This window comes from Notechis scutatus, chromosome 16, assembly GCF_049901735.1.
Source record: "Notechis scutatus isolate UNSWTSFEM ecotype Mainland chromosome 16, rNotScu1.2, whole genome shotgun sequence".
NCBI classification, from domain to species: domain Eukaryota; kingdom Metazoa; phylum Chordata; class Lepidosauria; order Squamata; family Elapidae; genus Notechis; species Notechis scutatus.
Window position 1 is genome coordinate 1,188,942 of NC_142024.1, and position 19,579 is coordinate 1,208,520.

Consider the following 19,579-nt stretch of genomic DNA (forward strand, 5'->3'; position numbering starts at 1 on the left):
TCCTTCATTCCTCCCTCCCTCCGATTTCCTTTCTTCCTTCCCCCATCTTTCCTTTCTCTCCTACTTTCTCCTTCCTTCCTTCCTCCTTCCGTTTTTCTTGCCCTCCTTTTCCACCCTTCCTTCCATCCTTCCTTCTTCCTTCCTCCCTTTCTTCCATTTTTCCTCCTCCTCCCCCCCTCCCTCCCCTTGCTGATCTGCGGGTGTCCTTGGAGGCATCCGTCAGGGGAGCCTCACCCGTCCCATCGGATCAGCCAGATGGCCGCTGAGTAGGCAGAAATCAATGCAGGGACAGTGGCATCCACACCGTTGGAGACTTGCCAACTTCTGCAGAGCGAAGCGGGGAGGGGGGGCTTCCCACCCACCCCCCACCCCCAAATCAAGGCAGCGGACTAGACCTGAGTTGCCATCCTGAACTTCCAGCGGCAGAAAGTTCTAAAGAGCTGGATTATTCCCTCATTTTTCCACGTCACGGTGGCTTGTCCAGCAGCCACTTGTAGTTCTACCACGAGCTTCTAGGGGTTGCGGGGGAGAGGAGGATAGAGGAAGAAGAAGAGGAGGAGGAGGAGGAGGAGGAGGACTGTGGGGTCCTTGGTGCTCTCTGAGCTTGGTGGGCTTCTTGCAGACGTTTCATGACCCAACTAGGGAACATCATCAGTGCTAGGAGGAAGTGGGGTTTCAAGAGGAGGAGGAGGAGGAGGAGGAGATCTGTGGGGTGCTTGGTGCCCTCTGAGCCTGGTGGGTCTCCTACCAAGCTCAGAGAGCACTAAGGAACCTACAGGGCTGGGCTAGAAGACCTCCCGAGGTCCCTTCCAACCCTGTTTATGCTGCATTCTGAGATCCCCACCCTCAAAATAAGGAAGGATTTCTTGACAGGACAATCAATCCGTTGAATGACTTGCTTCCAGAAGTCAGGAAGGCTCCAACCCTGGACTGGTCATTCAATGACTGGACAACCCTTTGCCTAAAATGATATCAGGTCTCTGGCCTGAGCGGGGGGGGATGGACTAGAAGACCTCCAGGGTCCCTTCCACTTCTGTCACTCGTGAAACCTCCCTCTTTGGCCAAAGTTGCCGAGTCCTCATTTTTTCCTGGATGACTCAGAGTGGGCACCCCAACCCTCCAAGGGAGCCCTGGAACCCATCATCCTGGGCGAGGATGGGATATGGAAAAGGAGGCGAGCGGCCTCGGGTGAGAGCAGCCCTTCCTTGCTTCCTGCAGCTGTCGGGCGCCCTCGTGTGGCAAGCGAGAACATTTTTTTCCCCTATAGGTTTCCTTCCTATAGGGGAAGGAGAGGGGAGGGGGCGGAGGGAGAGGGAGGGTCTGCCCATAGACGCCCATCTTCGCTTCGGGTTCGGACAGACTGCAAAGCTGCAGCTCTGCCTCAGGCACGAAAGCCCGCTGGGTGACTTTGGCCCAATCCCCAGGAGGCTGCGAGTTCTAGTCCCGCCTTAGGGTTGGGGTTCACCACAAATTAAAAAGTCACCGTACTACGCTGCCATACGGTCACGGCCGACGTTATGAGAAGCAGGCAATCCCTTCACAGAGGCTGTTGAGTGTCCCAATCCCACGGGGGTCAGTCTAGCTGCCTCTAGGGTGACCCTTGAAGTGGTTTTAATTTTTTTGCAGCCTTTGCAAACGGACGGGAGGGGGGGGGAGCCAGCGGGTGGGCAGGTGGGTTCGGTGTCCTTTAATTAACCTCACCCTCTTCCTGCCCCCTACCCAGTCCAGCTGAGGGACCCCTCCCGATTCATTCCACGTCAGGCCACTGAGTGTGACACGTTTAAAAAAGAAAAGAAAAGAAGAAGAACCCACTCAGATTGCGTTTTTCTGTATTCAGCAGGAACAATTTGTGGGCTCAAAGGAGATTCTTAACCCCCACTTACACACACACACACCACACACACACCACACACAGACACACACCCTGAGCTGGAGGGATGGAGAGGCTGGGAGGAGGGGGGCGCGGGAGGGAATGATCATATCTGGATGAGCCAAGACAGTTGGTATAATTTGCATGAAGTGCCCCCAATTTCTCTCCTTTCAATCTGTCACCCATCACTGGTTTTTCGTCTTATAACCTTCACAGAAGAAGGGGGAGCCTCGGATTTTGCAGTGGGAAGAGAGAGAGAGGGAGGGAGAGAGAGAGAGAGAAAGAGAGAGGGAGGGAGAAAGAAAGAGAGGGGGAAAGAAAGAGAGAGAGAAAGAGAGAGGGAGGAGAGAGAGAGAGGGGAGAGAGAGAGAGAAAAAGAGTAAGAGGGGGAGAGAAAAGGAGGGAGGGAGAGAGAAAGAGAGGGAAAGAGAAAGAGAGAGAAAGAAAGAGAGGGAGGGAGAAAGAAAGAGAGAGGGGGAGAGAGAGGGGAAAGGGAGGGAGAGAGAGAGGGAGGGAGAGAGAGAAAAAGAGTAAGAGGGGGAGAGAAAAGGAGGGAGGGAGAGAGAAAGAGAGGAAAGAGAAAGAGAGAGAAAGAAAGAGAGGGAGGGAGAAAGAAAGAGAGAGGGGGAGAGAGAGAGGGAAAGGGAGGGAGAGAGAGAGAGGGAGGAGAGAGAGAAAAAGAGTAAGAGGGGGAGAGAAAAGGAGGGAGGGAGAGAGAAAGAGAGAGAGAAAGACAGAGAGGAAGAAAGAGAGGGAGGGAGAAAGAACGAGAGAGAGGGCAGAGAGAGGGAGATGGATTTGCAGGGGGGGAAAGGGGGAGTCAGATTCTGCCCCCCCTGCCCCGAGGTCCACCCCATTGTTCCCTCTGGTGCGATAAGAACAATCTTTGCTCTGAGTCTCTTTAAACCATCCTTGCAAAGCTTTGGCTGGCACAGGGAATGCAGGATGACAGCGTTGGAAGGGACCCCGGAGGTCTTCTAGTCCAACTCCCAGAATTCCCCAGCCCACCCTGTCTTTTTCTCTGCCTTGAGAAATGGTGTGGGGTTGCAGCAGGGGGGATTATAAGGGAATAAGCAGGTATGCAGTGGGGGGATGCCTATCCAAACGCCGTGGGGTGTCATCTCCGGGGACGGTTGTGAGCTGAGGTCCCCATTCCTTAAAGTGGCATCGAATGCGTACAGCAGGGTCTGAAGCCCCTCCTGCCTGGCTGTAGGGCCAAGCTTGACTGGCGTTGTGGCAGCCATGGACTCTTCTTCTCACGGCCTCTTCTGGCGTTCCGTCCACAGTTCACGGCATCAAATGGACGTGCAGCAACGGGAACAGCAGCTCCGGCTTTTCCGTGGAGCAGTTGGTGCAACAGATCCTGGACAGCCACCAAACGAAGCCGCAACCTCGGACGCACAACTGCCTCTGCACCAGCAACCTCGGTGAGCAGCAGGAAGCTGCCCTGGGACAGTTGGAGACCCCTCGAGAACCAAGGAGGCCATTCACTAAATTGCAGGCGGTCCTCGTTCGGCAACCGTTCTTTGAGTGACTTGGGATCGGTTGTCACACTTATGACCGTCGCAGCATCCCCCCTGGTTGCGTGGTCAAAAATTCAGTCCCTGACAACTGACTCCTATTTACAATGGTTACAGTGTCTCTGGGTCAAATTTCTGTTGCCAAGTGAGACATTTGTGAAGTGAGTTCTGCCCCGTTGTCTTGGCCACCGTTGTTAAGTGAATCCCTGCAGATTTTAAGTTAGTCACACGGTTGTTATGCAGTTCTGGCTTCCTCCCTTGACTTCGCTGGTCAAAGGGGACCATCATAAATATGAGTGTGATGACTCAAAGGGGCGTGGGACAAAAGGCAACACAGTCACATAAGCAAGAAATGTCCTTTTAGTACCTCCAATTTTGCCCCCAATTTCCAGTTACCTTTGGCTGGAGAAAAACGCTCCCAGGAACAGCCTTTGACCGTAGAAAATTCAGTCCAAAACAAGGTACATACAAACTATAACTAACAATCCACACAAACCACACTGCGGCAATTAACTGGACAGGGCAGGAGAAGGAATTGCAGACTTCAAAGGCCAGCAAAACACACACAGTTGGGAAGACGCCAAGAACCCAGATAAGCCTCGACGATATCAGATAACTCATGATTTGCTCCCAACAGTTTGCTGTGCGCAGCTTCCCTTTTTAAACACCGTGTTCCCAAATGCAGCTAATGAAGGGAATCAGGGCCCTTTCCTCCCTCGTAAGTCCTGCAACCCACGTTGCTCCCTTCTCCATTCCTCCCTGCGTGCCCTAGGACGAAAAGGGGGTGGCCCTGGGTTTTCCTCTGAACTCCCTCTCCCTTGTTCTACCTCTTCCCTGCTCTGCCCAGACGGACTGTGCCCTTCCCCAGTTTCCTCCACACCCAACGGAGCCACCCCCCCACCCCCTGTCAGCTGCTCGGCCTCCCCCTCCAAATCAGATTCCAACAGGGGCATGACAATGAGCCAGTTGTATATTGTACTGTGGTTGTAAATGTGAAAAGGGGTTCTAAGTCACTTTTTTCCATGCGGCTATAATGGCCACCAACGGTTGTAAGTCGAGGAGTATCTTAATGGACCCTGTTGGGCTGCGATGGTTCACATCTCCCTTTTGTTGTTCCTCTTGGTGTAGGGGCCGGGAGCAGCGTGCATCACAAGTGCAACAGTGCCAAACACCGCATCATCTCCCCCAAGGTCGAGCCCCGGTCGGGGGGCTACAGCGCCCACTCGGAGGTGCAGAACAATGACGTCTCGGAGGGCAAGAACGAACACAGCCACAGCAAGTCCTGCAACCGGGAGAAAAGGAACGGCAAAGTGGCCAAACCCGTCCTGCTGCATCAGAACAGCACCGAAGTCTCCTCTACTAACCAAGTGGAAGTTCCGGACACGACCCAAAATTCTCCCGTCTCCATCAGCAGCGGATTAAATAGCGACCCAGATGTAGCAGACAGTCCGGCAGTCACGGGCGTCTCCAGCATGGCGGTGGCTTCAGTGATGGGGAACCTGTCTCAAAACGCCACCGTTTTCATGTCCGATATCAGCAGCGAGGCCGTCTACACAATGTCCCCCACCGCCGGGCCAAACCCACACCTTCTCTCCTCGGACGCGACGACCCAAGGGCTGGTGCTGGCGGTCAGTTCCGACGGCCACAAGTTCGCCTTCCCTACCGCCAGCAGCTCGGACGGCCTCTCCATGTTGCCCGCCAGCGTCTCCGAAGAACTTGTGCTGTCCACCACTCTTGACACCAACAGGAAGGTCCCGGAAACCACCATGAATTTTGACCCAGACTGCTTCCTCAACAACCCCAAGCAAGGGCAGACTTACGGGGGAGGCGGGCCCAAAGGAGAAGGCCTCAACGCCAACATCCGACAGTCGCCCACCTCGGACCGAGGGTTCAACTTCAACGCGGCCCTCACCAAGGAGATCAAGACGGAAGACACCTCCTTCGAGCAGCAGATGTCCAAAGAAGCCTTCTCGTCTTCTTCCTCGTCCAACTCGCTGACCTTGAACACGGCGTCCAGCCTCCTTCCCTCCGGCGGAGGGCTCAGCCCCAGCACCACCCTGGAGCAGATGGATTTCAGCGCCATCGACTCCAACAAGGACTACACGTCGGGGTTTAACCAAGCGGTGCAGAGCCCCCACGTCCACCAAACCCCTTCGCCGAGCTTCTTCCTGCAAGACAGCAGCAAAGGGCTCCCCCTCGAGCAAAACGCCCACAGCAGCCTGAACGACGCGAGCAGCTCTTTCGTCGCCCCGCTGGCCCTGCCCAACGTCAAGACGGAGGCCTCCTCCCAGAACCCCTCCAACTGCAACGGCACAGTGGAGGCCCGGATCGAGGCCACCTCTTCGCTGCAGCTCATGCAGTTCCAGGCCAGCTTCCCGTCCATCGCGGCCGAAGGGGAGGTCCCCATGGAGACCTCGACGCACGCGGAAGGGAACGAGAACCTGCTCAAAACCGGGGAGCTCCAGTCCTGCAGGGCGGAGCACTACATGCAGCCCGAGGCCAACAACAGCTTGAGGAACGGAGGGAGCCTCCCCATCCTCCAGGGGAGCATGGTGCAGGGCCTCTACCCCGTGGCCCACCCGGCCTTGAACAACGCGTCCAACATGGAGCTCAGCTTGGATCACTTCGACATCTCCTTCAGCAACCAGTTCTCGGATCTGATCAATGATTTCATTTCGGTGGAAGGCGGGAACAACGCCCTGTACGGCCACCAGCTGGTCTCCGGGAGAACGCCGGGCTGTCCCAGGCGGAGGAGACCACCCGCGCCGCCTACAGCCAAGCGGAGATGTGCATCCCCTGCTGCAGCCCCCAGCAGGCCAACTTGAGCCTCAGCAACCCAGAGAACGGCGCCAGCCCAATGGCCTACATGCACGTCACCGAGGTGGTTTCAGCAGCGGCCGCCGCGGCCCAAGGCACCCTGGGCATGCTCCAGCAGAGCGGCCGACTCTTCATGGTGACCGATTACTCTCCCGAGTGGTCGTACCCGGAGGTGAGCTCGAGCGTCGCTTTGGCACGAACCCCCGGATGGGACCGGGGCAGGGAGAGTCGTGGGTAGGGTTGTGGGCAGAGGTGGGTATTCAGCAGGTTCTGACTGGTTCTGGAGAACCGGGAGCGGAAATTTTGAGTCGTTCGGAGAACCGGCCAATCCCACCTCTGACTGGAGATTTGGCTGGGAGTTGAAGCCCACCAGTCTTAAAAGTTGCCAAGTTTGGGGGAGTCCGTGAATTGTCCCTGCAGGGCAGGACGTGGAGAGGGTCTCGCCGGCCGCTGACCCGCCTCTCTCTCTCTCTCTCTGTCTCCCTCCCTCCGCAGGGCGGCGTGAAGGTCCTCATCACCGGATCCTGGCAGGAAGCCAGCAATAACTACAGCTGCCTTTTTGACCAGATCTCCGTGCCGGCCTCGCTGATCCAGCCAGGGGTGCTACGCTGCTACTGCCCAGGTGAGGCTCTCCAACAAGCCAGGGGCTGCGAGGCGAAGACACGAAGACGTGGTGGGGGGCAGGGGGGGTGTCCCTTGCGCACAATTCACTGTGGCTGAAATGTCCTTTTGCCTCGGACATCCCAGTTTGGGTCATTATATTAGCAGCCTTCCCATATTTGAGGGAGGGGCTGCCCCAGAGAGGAGAAAGGGGGTCGAGCTATTCTCCGAGGCACCCGAAGGCCAGAGGAGGAATAATGGGTGGAAACTGAACCAGGAGAGATTCAACCTTGGAAATAAGGAGAAACTTTCTGACAGGGAGAACCGTCCACCCATGGAACAGAAGTTGTGGGAGCGTCATCATCCCTGGAGGCTGGACTGCCACCTGTCAGAAATGGTGTAGGGACTCCTGCTTGGGCGGGGGGTTGGACTAGATGACCTGCAAGGTCCCTTCCAACTCTGTTAGTCTAGTCTAATATTAAAAAAAAAAAATGATGGAAAAAGTACAGAGAAAAGCAACCAGGGAGATTAGGGGACTGGAGGATAAAACATTCGAAGAACGGTTCCAGGAACTGGGGAGGTCTGGTTTAATGAAGAGAAGGACCAGGGGAGACGTGAGAGCATCTTCCCATATTTGGGGGGCTGCCACAGAGAAGAAGAGGGGGGTCAACCTATCCTCCAAAGCCCAGAAGACAAGAAGCAACGGATGGAACAAGGATGAATTTCCTAGACAGCGAAAACAATTCATCCTGATTTGCTTCTAGAAGTTGTGGGTCCAACTCGCTTCCCTTTTTGTCGTTTCAGCCCACGACACCGGCCTCGTCACGCTGCAGGTGGCTTTCAACAACCAGATCATTTCCAATTCGGTGGTTTTCGAATATAAGGCCCGGGCATTACCAACCCTTCCTTCTTCTCAACACGACTGGCTCTCGCTGGATGGTGAGGAGCGAGGATTTGGGCAGGGCCTAAGGAATGGGGGCGGGGCTTAGGAAGTGGGTACCACGCTGGCATTCGGCACCCAGAGCTGCCTAAATCAAAATTTTTCTCAACTTTAAAGATGGGTGGGGAGTTTTAAGATGGGTGGACAACTGTAAGACAGATAACTTTAAGATGGAGGACTTTAAGATGGTGGATAACTTTAAGATGGAGAACTTTTAAGATGGAGAACTTTAAGACAGGTGGAAATTTTAAGATAGGTGGACAACTTTCAGAGGGGGAACTTTAAGAGGGAGAACTTTAAGATGGGTGGACAACTTTAAGAATGCTGAAAGTTTAAGACGGTTTAAGTTTAAGACATTTGAGACGGCACATCTAGCTGGGGAATTCTGGGAGTTGAAGTCCACTCCTTTTAAATCTGTGGAACTGGCTTTGCTTCTAGAAGTTGTGGGTGCTTTTGTCACTGGAGGTTTTTAAGGAGGGATCGGACAGCGCTTTGACTCGGATAGTATAGGGTCTTCTGCCTTCAGCAGAGGGGTTGGACTAGAAGACCTCCGAGGTCCCTTCCAAGCCCTAGGATTGTACGCTGAAGTGGTGGAAGTGAAGAGGAAGCGGGAGGAATTGCCGCAGGGGAGAAATGTGTGGTTTCGCTTGTCTAGATGTCCTCTTGGTTTAGACAAAGGAGGCTGACAAGTGTGATGCAGCAACAAAAAAAAGACCAGGATGATTTGATTCTACGCTAGGCAATCGGTGACGCAACCAGAAGTGTGTGATGGAAGAATTATTGTACAGGCAGTCCTTGACTTACAGTTCATTCGTTTAGTGACTGTTTGAAGTTGCAACAGCACTGGGGCAGCGGGGGGAGTGACGTTACTGGTTCCCACGGACTTTGGCAACTTCGGCAAAAAGGGGCGAACTGTGTCTTGCTTAGCAGCGGAAACGCTGGGCTCGGTTGTGGTCGGAAGGCGAAGATTAGCTGTAGTTAGGACTTCTCCTCCCTTTGGAGTCTCACAGCAGCCCTGCAAGGTAGGCCAGGCAGAGATTGGAAGGGGGCCTGGGATGCAGGGGCTCTGGGCCTTCCCTAGGCGGGGGGGGGGATTGCCCACTTAGGGTTACCAGGGAGGGGGGAGGGAGGAGACGGGGCAGCAGGGCTCAGCCTGATGAAAGAGAAAGGAAAAGAGAAGAGGGAGAGAGGAGGAGGAGGAGGAGGAGGGGAAAAGGAGGAAGTGAGGAAAAGAAGAGCAGGAAGAGGAGGAGGAGGAGGAGGAGGAGGAGAGGAAAGGGGAAGGCAGAGGAGAAGAAGAGGAGTAAAAAGGAGGAGAGGGAGAGGAGAAAAAGAGGCAAGGAAGAGAAGAAGAGGAGGAGAAAAAAGAGAGGATGAGGAGAGAGAAAAGGGGGGAAGAAGGAAGAGAAGAAGAGGAAGCGAAAAAGAGGAGGGAGGGAGAAGAGGCAGCAGAGAAGGAGAAAAAGGAGGAGAGGGAGAGGAGGAAGAGAGGGAGGAGGAGAGAAAAAGGGAGAGGGGGAGAGAGAAGGAGAAAAAGGAAGGAGAGAAGGAGAAAAAGGAAGAGAGAGAAGAAGAGAAAAACGGAGGCAGAAGAGGAGGAGGACAAAGAAGAGGGAAGAGGAGGAGCAGGAGGGACGTCGCAGCGCAGCGGCCACCGAAACCGGCCGGGCGACGCGGAGAAGCGCCGTTCGGGTCCCGGCCCGCCTCTCCCGGCCGCTTCGCCTTCGCTCCTCTCGCTTCTTCTGGGCGGGGCGGCGGCCTCCCCTCCGTCGGAGCGCCTCCATCCCCGGCTGCATTGCGGAGGAGCCTCGGCCGGGCCGGCCGTTGCGGCGGGGCTCCTCCGTCTCCCCTCCGGCCGAGCTCCGCCGGCCCCAGCGGGCTCCACCGCCGGCCGCTCCCCCTGTGCTCCGGAGCGGGCATCTGATGTCACTTTCCCCGCCGCGGATTGGCCGTCTCCGCGCCCAGGCGGGGCTGCCGGCGCTGCGGCTGCGGCTGCCGGCTGGCGCTGCCGCCCATCGCGGAGCTGCGCTGCCTGCCCCGCCCGCCCGCCCGGGCTGCCTGCGGGGAAGCGGGAACGGGGGCGGGGGGCGCCCGTGGGCGAAGAGAAGGGCATGGCCCCCTCGCCTCTGCTGAGCCCGGCCCCACGGTAAGCTCCCCGCGGGCGTGGGGAAGGGGAAAGGCCCCGGGGGAGGGGGAAAGGGGGGAAACGACACACACACACACACACACATCAACACTCCAGCTTGGGAAGCTGCAAATGTCATGGATTTGTCCCACTGATGGGGTCTGGGGTCTCCTGCTTTGAGCAGGGGGTTGGACTAGAGGACCTCCAAGGCCCCTTCCAGCTCTCTTCTGGTTGATTCATTGGTTGAAATGGCCTAGGGTCTCCTGCTTGAGCAGGGGGTTGGACTAGATGACCTACAGGGTCTCTTCCAGCTCTGTTCGGATTGACTGGCTGATCCTGAGCCGTGGACACGGGTGGGAGTGGGCTGTGGGGTCGTGGCCCCTCTCTGGCAGTTGGGTGGCCTCCGTAGCTGCTGGTCCGGATTTTGAGGACCCTCCCTCAGCTCCTGTTTATAGTTGGGCAATAGGAGGGGGTTCAGCAGAGAGGTTTCGGGGTGGGAGGGGGGGAAAACAGGTCCTCCCTATTGCTCCTCCCCCCCCCCCACATCTGAGGGCGAGGCATCCCTCAGGTGGGGTTCTGGGGTGTCTCTCATACCTCCCACCCGTGGGAATATCTGACCGTGGGAATATCCAAAGCACCTGCAAAGGAGAGCAACCAGGGAAGGGAGGGCTCTTCCAACAGCCCCCTCCCCCTCCCGCTGCAGACCCGTCTGGCACTTGGGGGGGGGCTGTGAGGCGCACAACCCACCCCCTCCCCAAATAGAGGCGGAGTTGCGCCGGAAGCTTTGAAAGAAGACGAGGGAAATGAGCTTCCCCTCTCCTCCCCGGTCCGATGTTATTTTAGGGGAGGGTCTCACACACACAACAGACCCAGTTAAAACCCCCAAGGCCTGAAAAAGAACTTGGAGTTTTCAATGTGCAAATTTATAGTTTGTAGTTCACCCAGAGTAGAGGGAGGGGAGACATACAAAGGTAATAAACGAGCAGATAAATAAACAAATAAATTAAGTATATTTAGTGTCTGAAAAGGGGACATTAAGACCAGGAAGTAAAAAGGAGAGACCCTGGAACCAGTTGATTATTAGTATAGTCCTCAAATTACAGCCACAACTGAGTGCCAGATTTCCGTCGCTAAGCAAGGCAGTTGTTAAACTTGAGTTTTGTCCCCATTTTATGGCAGTTCTTAAGCGAATATGGGGTCATTAAGTGAATCATGCTTACCTGTTGACTTTGCTCGTCCAAAGGTCTCAAAAGAGGATCGCGTGGCCCTGGAACGCTGCGAAGCGTGAAAACCGAAGTTTTTGTAACTTCGGTCACTAAACGAACAGTTGTACCTCGAGGATTACCCGTACAGGGCAAGGCACTAGAACAGATTGTGAAGGAAGCGTGTCAGTGAATATTAAGGAAAAACATGCTACGGTGTTTTAAGAGTTGCTACAAATAATAATATACATATAATATTAGACTGGTTTTACCAGATTAGTAGACGGAGGGAACGCTGAAGATGTAGTTTATCTTTAAAACAGGAAAATTACACTCGTCCTTATGGACCAGATGAAAAAATCTGGATTCGAGTGGTATTGCAATCTACTAAATTTGAAACTATCTGTTGTGCTGGCAGCAGGTGCGGACGGCTGAGGTCTCAGAGAGCGAGGACTCAGGTGAGGGGCCTCAGGTGATGGGGCCAGGACCATCAGGGAGTGGAGTGCTGCCTTTGGAGATTGTGGAGGCTGGCAGCAGTGAGGAAGAGGCCCCCGAGGAGCCTGTGCCCAGTGTGGCTGCTCGAAGGAAAGAGCAGCTGCAGCAGCACGGGCGACTCAGGAGTAAGGCTGCATGGTGATGGCCCCTCCCTTGAGGGATAAAAGCCAGCTGAGAAACCGGAGTTCTTTGCAGGAAGCAAAGAAGATTTTGCACTCAAGCCTTGTGGACGTTAGAATGTCTGAGCTGGTGTTTGGAGACTCTTTGATTTATTGTTTAGGAACTTTATCTGTTGTTCTTGGCAGCCTTGGAAAAACTTGGCCAGGCTCTTTCTTGTTGGAGCTAATTAGTGGGAAGCAGCCTTTTATCTGAAGAAACGGGATTAGTAAATGAAACAGTAAAAGGTTGTGCTGGTGCCTTTTGTCTTGTGTTTACTCTCGTGGAACCAGGTTTGGGTCAGAACACTATTTGCACAACCACAGCAATGTGGTCGTACCTTGAGGACTGCTTGTTCGTTTTTTGCAGTGGGTACAAATGACCTGACCATCCTTTCCACATCCCGTCCCAAGGTGTGGGTTTGCGCCCCCCCCCAATGCCTCTCTTCCCTGACCATCTCTTTCCCCTCTGGGGGTCGCAGATAACCAGTTCAGGATGTCTATTCTGGAACGACTTGAACAGATGGAGAGAAGGATGGCGGAGATGACCACACTGCAGCAGCACAAGCCAAGTGGGGGCAACAGCAGCGCCAACGGAGGTAGCCAAGCACAGGTAAGGGCCAAAGTTTTGCACGTCTCCTCTCAGCCCAGTGGCTGAAGGAAAAGCTATCTAGAGGCAAGCAAATTTAATAAATAGTAAGGCCAAAAGGTCAGTTGTTCCACAGTAGAACAACACGCCCATTTTCCGACATGTTTTAAACATTTCCCGCTCTGAAAGAAGACCGAGAGGAAGGGATTCATTGTTGGCATGTATTTTTATGTAACAACTACAGTAGTATTCAACCACTACATGGCAGTGTTTACAAATTTGGATCTATGTACTTTTAGTTCCCTATTTCTTGTTACAGTTAAGCAGTTAAGCAGTAAAGCACATGGTGACTGTGCTCCTTATTTGATCTGTGGTGCTATATATAAACAGAATTTCTAACAGGAAAATACACCAGCATGAAGCCCACACAAGGGGCGGGGATCTTATCCAGATGCCACCACCATCAGCATAACATACTTATCCTTCTTCCTGGACCCTTCCCCGCCCACCCACCCACCCACGCCTTTCACACGTGCATGCCTCTTCCTGCTTGCCTTCCTCATCTCGGCCTCTCCCTTACAGTGCATCTCGGAGGCCGCCACCTTGGGCACCTGCTTCGAGAGCCGCGTTGTGGTGGTGTGCGAAAAGATGATGAGCCGAGCTTGCTGGGCCAAATCCAAACACCTGATCCACTCCAAGACGTTCCGGGGGATGACCCTTTTGCACCTGGCGGCTGCCCAGGGCTACGCTACCCTCATCCAGACACTCCTCAAATGGCGGTAAGAGTTTGGGGGAGGTGGAGACTGTGGTGTTTTGGGTCTGCCCACACCAAGGAGAGCGGTTGTGTTGTGTGTCTATAGGCGTCCTTCTCCCTGTGTTGTCATCCCAACAAGGTGTGACTTTGCACTTGGTGGACAAGCCAGTGTTGTCCCCGAAAACTGGTTCCGCCAGTGTGCAGCGCCCAATAAAATCACACAATGAGGAGGAGATTTACAACTGCTGTGTACAACCATTCGTTTATCCCTCGGTTAATGCAACCAAGGACGGCACGGCCCTTTTCGGCAGCACTGCAGGCTGATATTGAAGCGAAGATGCGTTTTAGGAATGGGCAACTGGTTGGGAAAAGTCTACAAATAATCATTTCCCGCAGAGACTACGTTTCTAGGGGTCTTTGGGTCCTTCACCAATACCCATCCTAATTTCAAGTGTCTCCTTTCTCGTGGGCATCTTCCTGCTGTGTGGTGCCCTTTCCCGTTAGAACGTGTGTGGGGGGGAGAAAGGGAGAGAAAGGGAGGGAGGGAAAGAGGGAGAGGAGGGGGAGAGAGGGGGGATGGAGAAAGGGAGAGAGAGTAGAGAAACAGGAGGAGAGGGGGAAAGAGAGGAGGAGGGAGAGAGGAGATGGAGAAAGGGAGAGAGAAGAGAGGGAGGGGGAGGGAGAAAGGCAGAAGTGGGAGAGGGGGAGAGAGGGAGAAAGGGAGGGGGAAAGAGAGGAAGAGGAAGGAGAGAGGAGATGGAGAAAGGGAGAGGAAGAGCGGGAGAGAAAGAAGGGAGAGTGGGAGAAAGGGAGAGAAGAGAGAGCGGGGAGAGAGGGGAACAGGAGAAGAGAGAGAGAAAGAGAGAACACCACAGCCTCCAGGCTCCAAAAGAAACCGGATCGCCGCCTTCCGGGACCTTCTTCCAGGATCCTTTTGCCATCTTCTTTCTCCTCCTTGGTTCCATAGCACCAAACATGCCGACAGCATCGATCTGGAGCTGGAGGTCGATCCGCTGAATGTGGACCACTTCTCCTGCACGCCACTGGTACGGAGAGCGGTTTTCCTTGCGTGGTCCAAGAGACGCTTGAATTTGGGAAACGGGGAGGGGGGGATTCCTTGTAACGAGAGGGGGAGGAGCCTAACCGGGTCTGCCGACATAGGCTACTGCAGCAGGAAATCTCCTCCGTTTTCCCCAATGACCCTGAAATCGTTTCCCTTCCAGATGTGGGCCTGCGCTCTGGGCCACACGGACGCCGCCGTGGTCCTTTACAAGTGGGACCGGCGGGCCATCTCCATCCCTGACTCGCTCGGCAGGCTGCCGCTGACCATCGCCCGCTCCCGCGGCCACGTGAAGCTGGCCGAATGCCTTGAGCAGCTGCAGCGGGAGGAGCAGGCGCAGCTCCGGCCGTCCCCTCGCCTCCCCTGCCCTCCGCAGGAAGAGCCCAGCGGTGACAACTGGACGTCCCAGTGGCCCAGCAAACTCACCGCCTCTCAGGACCAGCAAAAGGGAATCTCAGTGGTTTCCAATGCGAACACGGGTAGGTGGGCAAAGGCCATCTTTGGTCCACCTTCTCAAGCATCCATGCTGGCGCTGATGATGTTACCTAGTTTGGTAATGTAATGTCTACCAAAAAAAAAAAAAAAACTAGCAAGGTCAGAGTTTACATTGTGGTGACCAAAACTGGATGCAGTACTCTCGGTGTGGCCTTACTAAGGCTTTATAAAGTGGCATTAGTACCTCCCTCGATCTGGATTGTATCCCTCTGTTAATGCAATTTAAGGATTACATTAGCTTTTTCGGCTGCTGCTGCACACGGCTGGCTCCTATTTAGCTGGTTGTCCACTGAGACTCCAAGGTCCCTCTCCCCGTTCCTGCTATTGAGTCCTGGTTTCACCCAGTCTGTATGTATATTTTGGTTTTTCTTGCCTAAGTGTAAGACTTGACTTTTCTCCACGTTGAATTTCATTTTGTTAAATATGGCCCAGTGTTCAAGTCTGTCAAGATCCATCTGGCAGACCTGGTTAGCCCTTTATATCTATATCTATATATATATCTATCTATTTATACATAATATATCTATATCTTTCTATATCTCTATATCTCTGTCTCTATCTATATAATGTATCTATATCTATCTGTATATATCTATATCTTTATATATATCTGTATATATCTATATCTATCTATTTCTATCTATCTATAATGTATCTATATATCTATACTATATCTATATCTTTACCTAATTATATCTATCTATCTATGTCTATTATGTCTATATCTATCTATCTATCTATCTATCTATCTATCTATCTATCTATCTATTTCTATATCTATCTGTATCCATATCTATACTATATCTATATATCTTTACCTATTTATCTATCTATGTCTATATAATATGTCTATATCTATCTATCTATCTATCTATCTATCTATCTATCTATCTATCTATTTCTATATCTATCTGTATCTATATCTACACAATATCTATATATCTTTCTATTTATATCTATCTATCTATCTATCTATCTATCCATCTATCTATCTATCTATCTATCTATCTATCTCTCTTTCTCTCTCTCTCTCTCTCTCTATCTATCTATCTATCTATCTATCTATCTATCTATCTATCTATCTTAGATACCTCCAAAGACCTGGTTGTTTCCTGATTCGTCCTCCCTTTCCTTTCAGAATTGCGACGGCCTCGGTCCGAACCCTCCAGTTACTACAGCAGTGAGAGCCAGAAGGATTACCCAGCGCCCAAAAAACACAAACTGAACCCCGACTATTTCTCCACGAGGCAGGAGAAGCTTCTGTCCACAGCCTTGAGCCTGGAGCAGCCCAGCAGCCGGAAACCGATCCCCGGCGCGAAGCCCGCTGCTCTCCTTGAGACAATCAACCCCCAGCACGGCGGCACGGAGTATGCCCGGGATCTGGTCCCCGAGCTGGCCAGCTACCGCAGCTCCAAATGGAGGCCGAAGGAGACCTACCTGGGCGTATCGGCCGCGCAGGTCACCGGCAGCCCGAAAGGGTTGGCGCCGTTGGGGAAAGACTCTGGCGCTCAACGGTTGCATCCGCGGGAACCGATGAATGTGGTGATGATGGCGGACAGGGAAGCGGCCGAAGCGGAATTGCTTTCTTTCCGGGATAGCGCCGAGGGCGAAAACTGCTTGCACCACATGGATGATTTGCAGGTAAGTGGATAACCGGCAACTCACCTGTGGGAATTTAATGGGGAACTCCTTCCCCAATGGATCAGTTGGCTGGCTACGCAACGGCTGTTACAGAGTCGTAAGTGGTCGTAAGTGTGAAAAACAGTCATAAGTCCCTTTTTTCAGCGCCCTTGCAAATTCAGATGGTCACTAAACAAATCGCTGCAAGTCGGGGACTGCCTGTAGAGATATAGAAAAGGGTTCAGTCCACAAAAGTATAGACTTAAGTCTGTTGGAGGTACCGAGTGGGAAAATTGGACCCTCGTTTGTCCAGAAGGGTATAAGGACTCCGGCCTTGGGCAGGGGAGGTTGGACTGGTTGACCTCTGAGATTCCCTCCAGCCTCCCGATTCTAAGCTGGGCTAGTAGAGTGGGCTTCCTGCCGCCCGAGGGGCTTGGGCTGAGTAGGATCTCCTTCTCCTCCCCCCCCCAAAAGGTCACCATGATGACCCTGGCCGAGCACATCATCGAAGCCACCCCGGAGAGGATCAAGCAGGAGAATTTCATGCCGTCCGAAGAGGCGTCTCAGGTGGAGAGGACGGAAAGCGCGGCCATTAGCACCTCCATGAGCTGGCTGGCCAGTTACCTGGCCGACGTGGACCGCGTGCCCAGCGCTGCTCAGATAAGGTTCGTGGGGAAGGGGGGAAAGGAGGAGGAGGAGTGAAAGGAGGAGGAGAAAGGAGAGGAGAGGGGAAGAAAAGGGGAGGAGGAGAGGGGAGGAGAAGGACAAAGAGGGAGGAGAAAGGAGAGGGAGGAAAGAAGGAGAAGGAGAAAGGAGGAGGAGAAAGGAGGGGAGAAGAAAGAAGGGGAGAGGGAGGAAGAGGAGGAGGAGAAGTAGAGGGAGGAGAAGAAAGAAGGACAAGGACAAACAAGGGGGAGGAGAGGAGCAGAGGAAAGAGAAGGAGGAGAAAGGAGGAGAGAAAGAGGGGAGGAGAAGGAAAAAGGGGAGGGGAGGGGGGGAGGAAGAGGGCCGCGGGGTCCTGGTGCTCCCTGAGGTTTTCCTGCAGTCGTTTCATGACCCAACTAGGGAACGCCTTCAGGGCTCGCCCAATGTCTCCTGAGGATTCCCACTCCCCCCCCCCCACTCCACTCGCCCGCCTGCCCCGTTTTTCCCGGGCCGGGCAGCCCCTCCTGATGCTCCGGCCCTCCCCTCCGTTGCAGAAGCCTCTACGGTGGGTGCCCGACCCCCTCGCCCCACACCAGCCGCAGCCCCTCCGGCTCGCCAGTCAATGCGATGGCTTTTGAGAAGCCCAGCCTCCCCTCGGCGACAGACTGGTCCGAGTTCCTAAGCGCCTCCGCCGGTGACAAGGTGGAAAACGAGTTTGCACAGCTGACCCTCTCCGACCACGAGCAACGGGAGCTCTACGAAGCCGCCAAGCTGGTCCAGACCGCCTTCAGGAAATACAAGGTGGGGGGCGAGAAGCCGCGAGGAAGCCGGGGGGGGGGTGGCGGCAGAGATGCCTGCTCTCGGGTGCCTTGGGAGGAAGGCCAGTCCCTGGCAAAAGGACGGCGGAGCTGTGGTGGCGCAGGGGCTAGAAGGCAGGATGGCAGGCTGACTCTGCCCCACTGCCCGCAGTTCGATCCTGACCTAGGTTGATTCAGCCTTCCGTCCTTCCGAGGTCGGTAAAATGAGGACCCAGATTGTTGAGGGCAAGAGGCTGACCCTGTAAAACACTTAAAGAGGGCTGTGAAGCGGCATATAAATCTAAGGGCTATTATATTCTATATTTTGTTCTGTTCCATTCTATTCTGTTCTATTCTGTTCTGTTCTATATTCTATATTCTATTCTGTTCTGTATTCTGTTCTGTATTCTGTTCTGTTCTATTTTGTTCTGTTTTGATCTGTTCTGTTCTATATCCTGTAATCTGTTCTGTATCCTGTCTGATGCTATCCTACTCTTAATTCTTCATTCCTCCGTGAATTGTTTGAGGAATCCACCTCTCTGGCGGCTTCCCCCCTTCCCTGAGGACTAGCCTCCCGCCATGCCCTCCTTCTCTCCCGCATCCCTTTCTTCCAGAAGGTGATTGTGCTGCTTTATTGTTTCCTCAGGGACGTCCCCTCCGGGAGCAACAGGAAGTGGCCACGGCCGTCATTCAGCGTTGTTACCGGAAATACAAGCAGGTGAGGGCGACCCCGTTGGCCCGTCTCCAGAGACCCGTTGGTCCGCTTGGCACCTCCACCTCACCTCACCCAAACCCTTTCGGCCGCGGTGACCCCCCGAGGGGAGGGGGGGAGCGTTTCTCTGGAAAGGACTCCCCACTCTTCATCCATTTTGGCCACTCAAGGCATCGAGACCACGTAAAGCTCTCAGACTTGGCGTGGAAGGGCTTCAGCTGCCTCCCTGCCTCCTTAAGGAGATGCTTTTGTTCATGTGTCCCAAAGGTGCTTTTTTCCCCCCCAAAAGGCAGATGGATTTTCTTGGGTTTTTTGTTTTTTTGTCTTTGAAGAGGTTTCACTTCTCACCCGAGAAGCTTCTTCAGTTCTGAGCGAATAGTGGGGAAACGGAAGGATTGATGATGATGCTCCTTGTAGACAAAGCTGCTCATTTGCATCCTTTTTTAAAGAGAGTCCTTCAGGTCACTTGAAGGATTATCTTTGTCCCAAAGGTGCTTTTTCAAGAGGCCACTGGACTTCCTTGGTGGTTTTTTCCCTTGAAGAGGTCTCGCTTCTCACCTGAGAAGCTTCTTCACTTCTGAGCGAATGGTGGGGAAACGGAAGGATTTGATGCTCCTTGAAGACAAAGCTGGTCATTTGCATCCTTCTTTTTAGAGAGCCACTGAGGCCACTTGGAGGTTTTCCTGTGTCCTCGGGGGTCACCTGTGCAGTGCAAACGGGTGTGGAGCAGTTCCAAGAAGACGCCACGCTCCACACCCATTTGCACGACTCCGCTGAAGCCTCCAGCTTCTCTCCACTTCCCGAGAAGCTGAGCGGGAGGCTCGCTTAGTACCACCGATGACGGACGGGGCCGACTTGTTAACGTTAATCTTGTATTTTCTGTTTCTCCCTCCCAAGCTTACTTGGATAGCCTTGAAGGTAATGACGCCATAAATACACAACCCAGTTTGTGAGCTTTGCACACAGGTCTTGGCAAGGGAGAAACGTTGGTTGGTTTGGCTACGACCAGTGGTGGAATTCCAAATGTTTTACTGCCGGTTCTGTGGGGGGCACGCGGAGCGTTCTAGAAACGGGCAATTTTAAGCATGAGAACTTACCGTTGGCGAGGAAAACAGCTGCCTTACCAGCTGACTTACAAACAAAGGAAATATAAGACAGAAAAGGGCGGGGCGGGTGGGTGGGG

The 19,579-nt window shown here is 53.7% G+C and overlaps 1 protein-coding gene across 6 annotated transcripts in view; it reads left to right on the forward strand.

The window, feature by feature from the left end:
- The window catches only part of CAMTA1 (calmodulin binding transcription activator 1), a 256,312-nt gene that overhangs the window by 219,108 nt on the left and 17,625 nt on the right, over window positions 1-19,579 (forward strand). For 2 of the 6 annotated variants that reach the window (XM_087944632.1, XM_087944631.1), the window contains exons 7-19: window positions 3,157-3,297; window positions 4,519-6,379; window positions 6,703-6,829; window positions 7,612-7,746; window positions 12,207-12,337; window positions 12,896-13,092; window positions 14,035-14,113; window positions 14,291-14,606; window positions 15,761-16,263; window positions 16,717-16,907; window positions 17,442-17,688; window positions 18,331-18,402; window positions 19,294-19,314. In XM_087944632.1, coding sequence (XP_087800758.1) covers window positions 6,176-6,379; window positions 6,703-6,829; window positions 7,612-7,746; window positions 12,207-12,337; window positions 12,896-13,092; window positions 14,035-14,113; window positions 14,291-14,606; window positions 15,761-16,263; window positions 16,717-16,907; window positions 17,442-17,688; window positions 18,331-18,402; window positions 19,294-19,314 — 2,223 coding nt within the window. In that variant the 5' untranslated portion in view covers window positions 3,157-3,297; window positions 4,519-6,175. Of the gene's footprint in view, window positions 1-3,156; window positions 3,298-4,518; window positions 6,380-6,702; window positions 6,830-7,611; window positions 7,747-9,823; window positions 9,894-12,206; window positions 12,338-12,895; window positions 13,093-14,034; window positions 14,114-14,290; window positions 14,607-15,760; window positions 16,264-16,716; window positions 16,908-17,441; window positions 17,689-18,330; window positions 18,403-19,293; window positions 19,315-19,579 lie in introns of those variants that run through there. The other 4 variants (XM_087944634.1, XM_087944633.1, XM_087944636.1 and 1 more) reach the window with 3 other exon arrangements.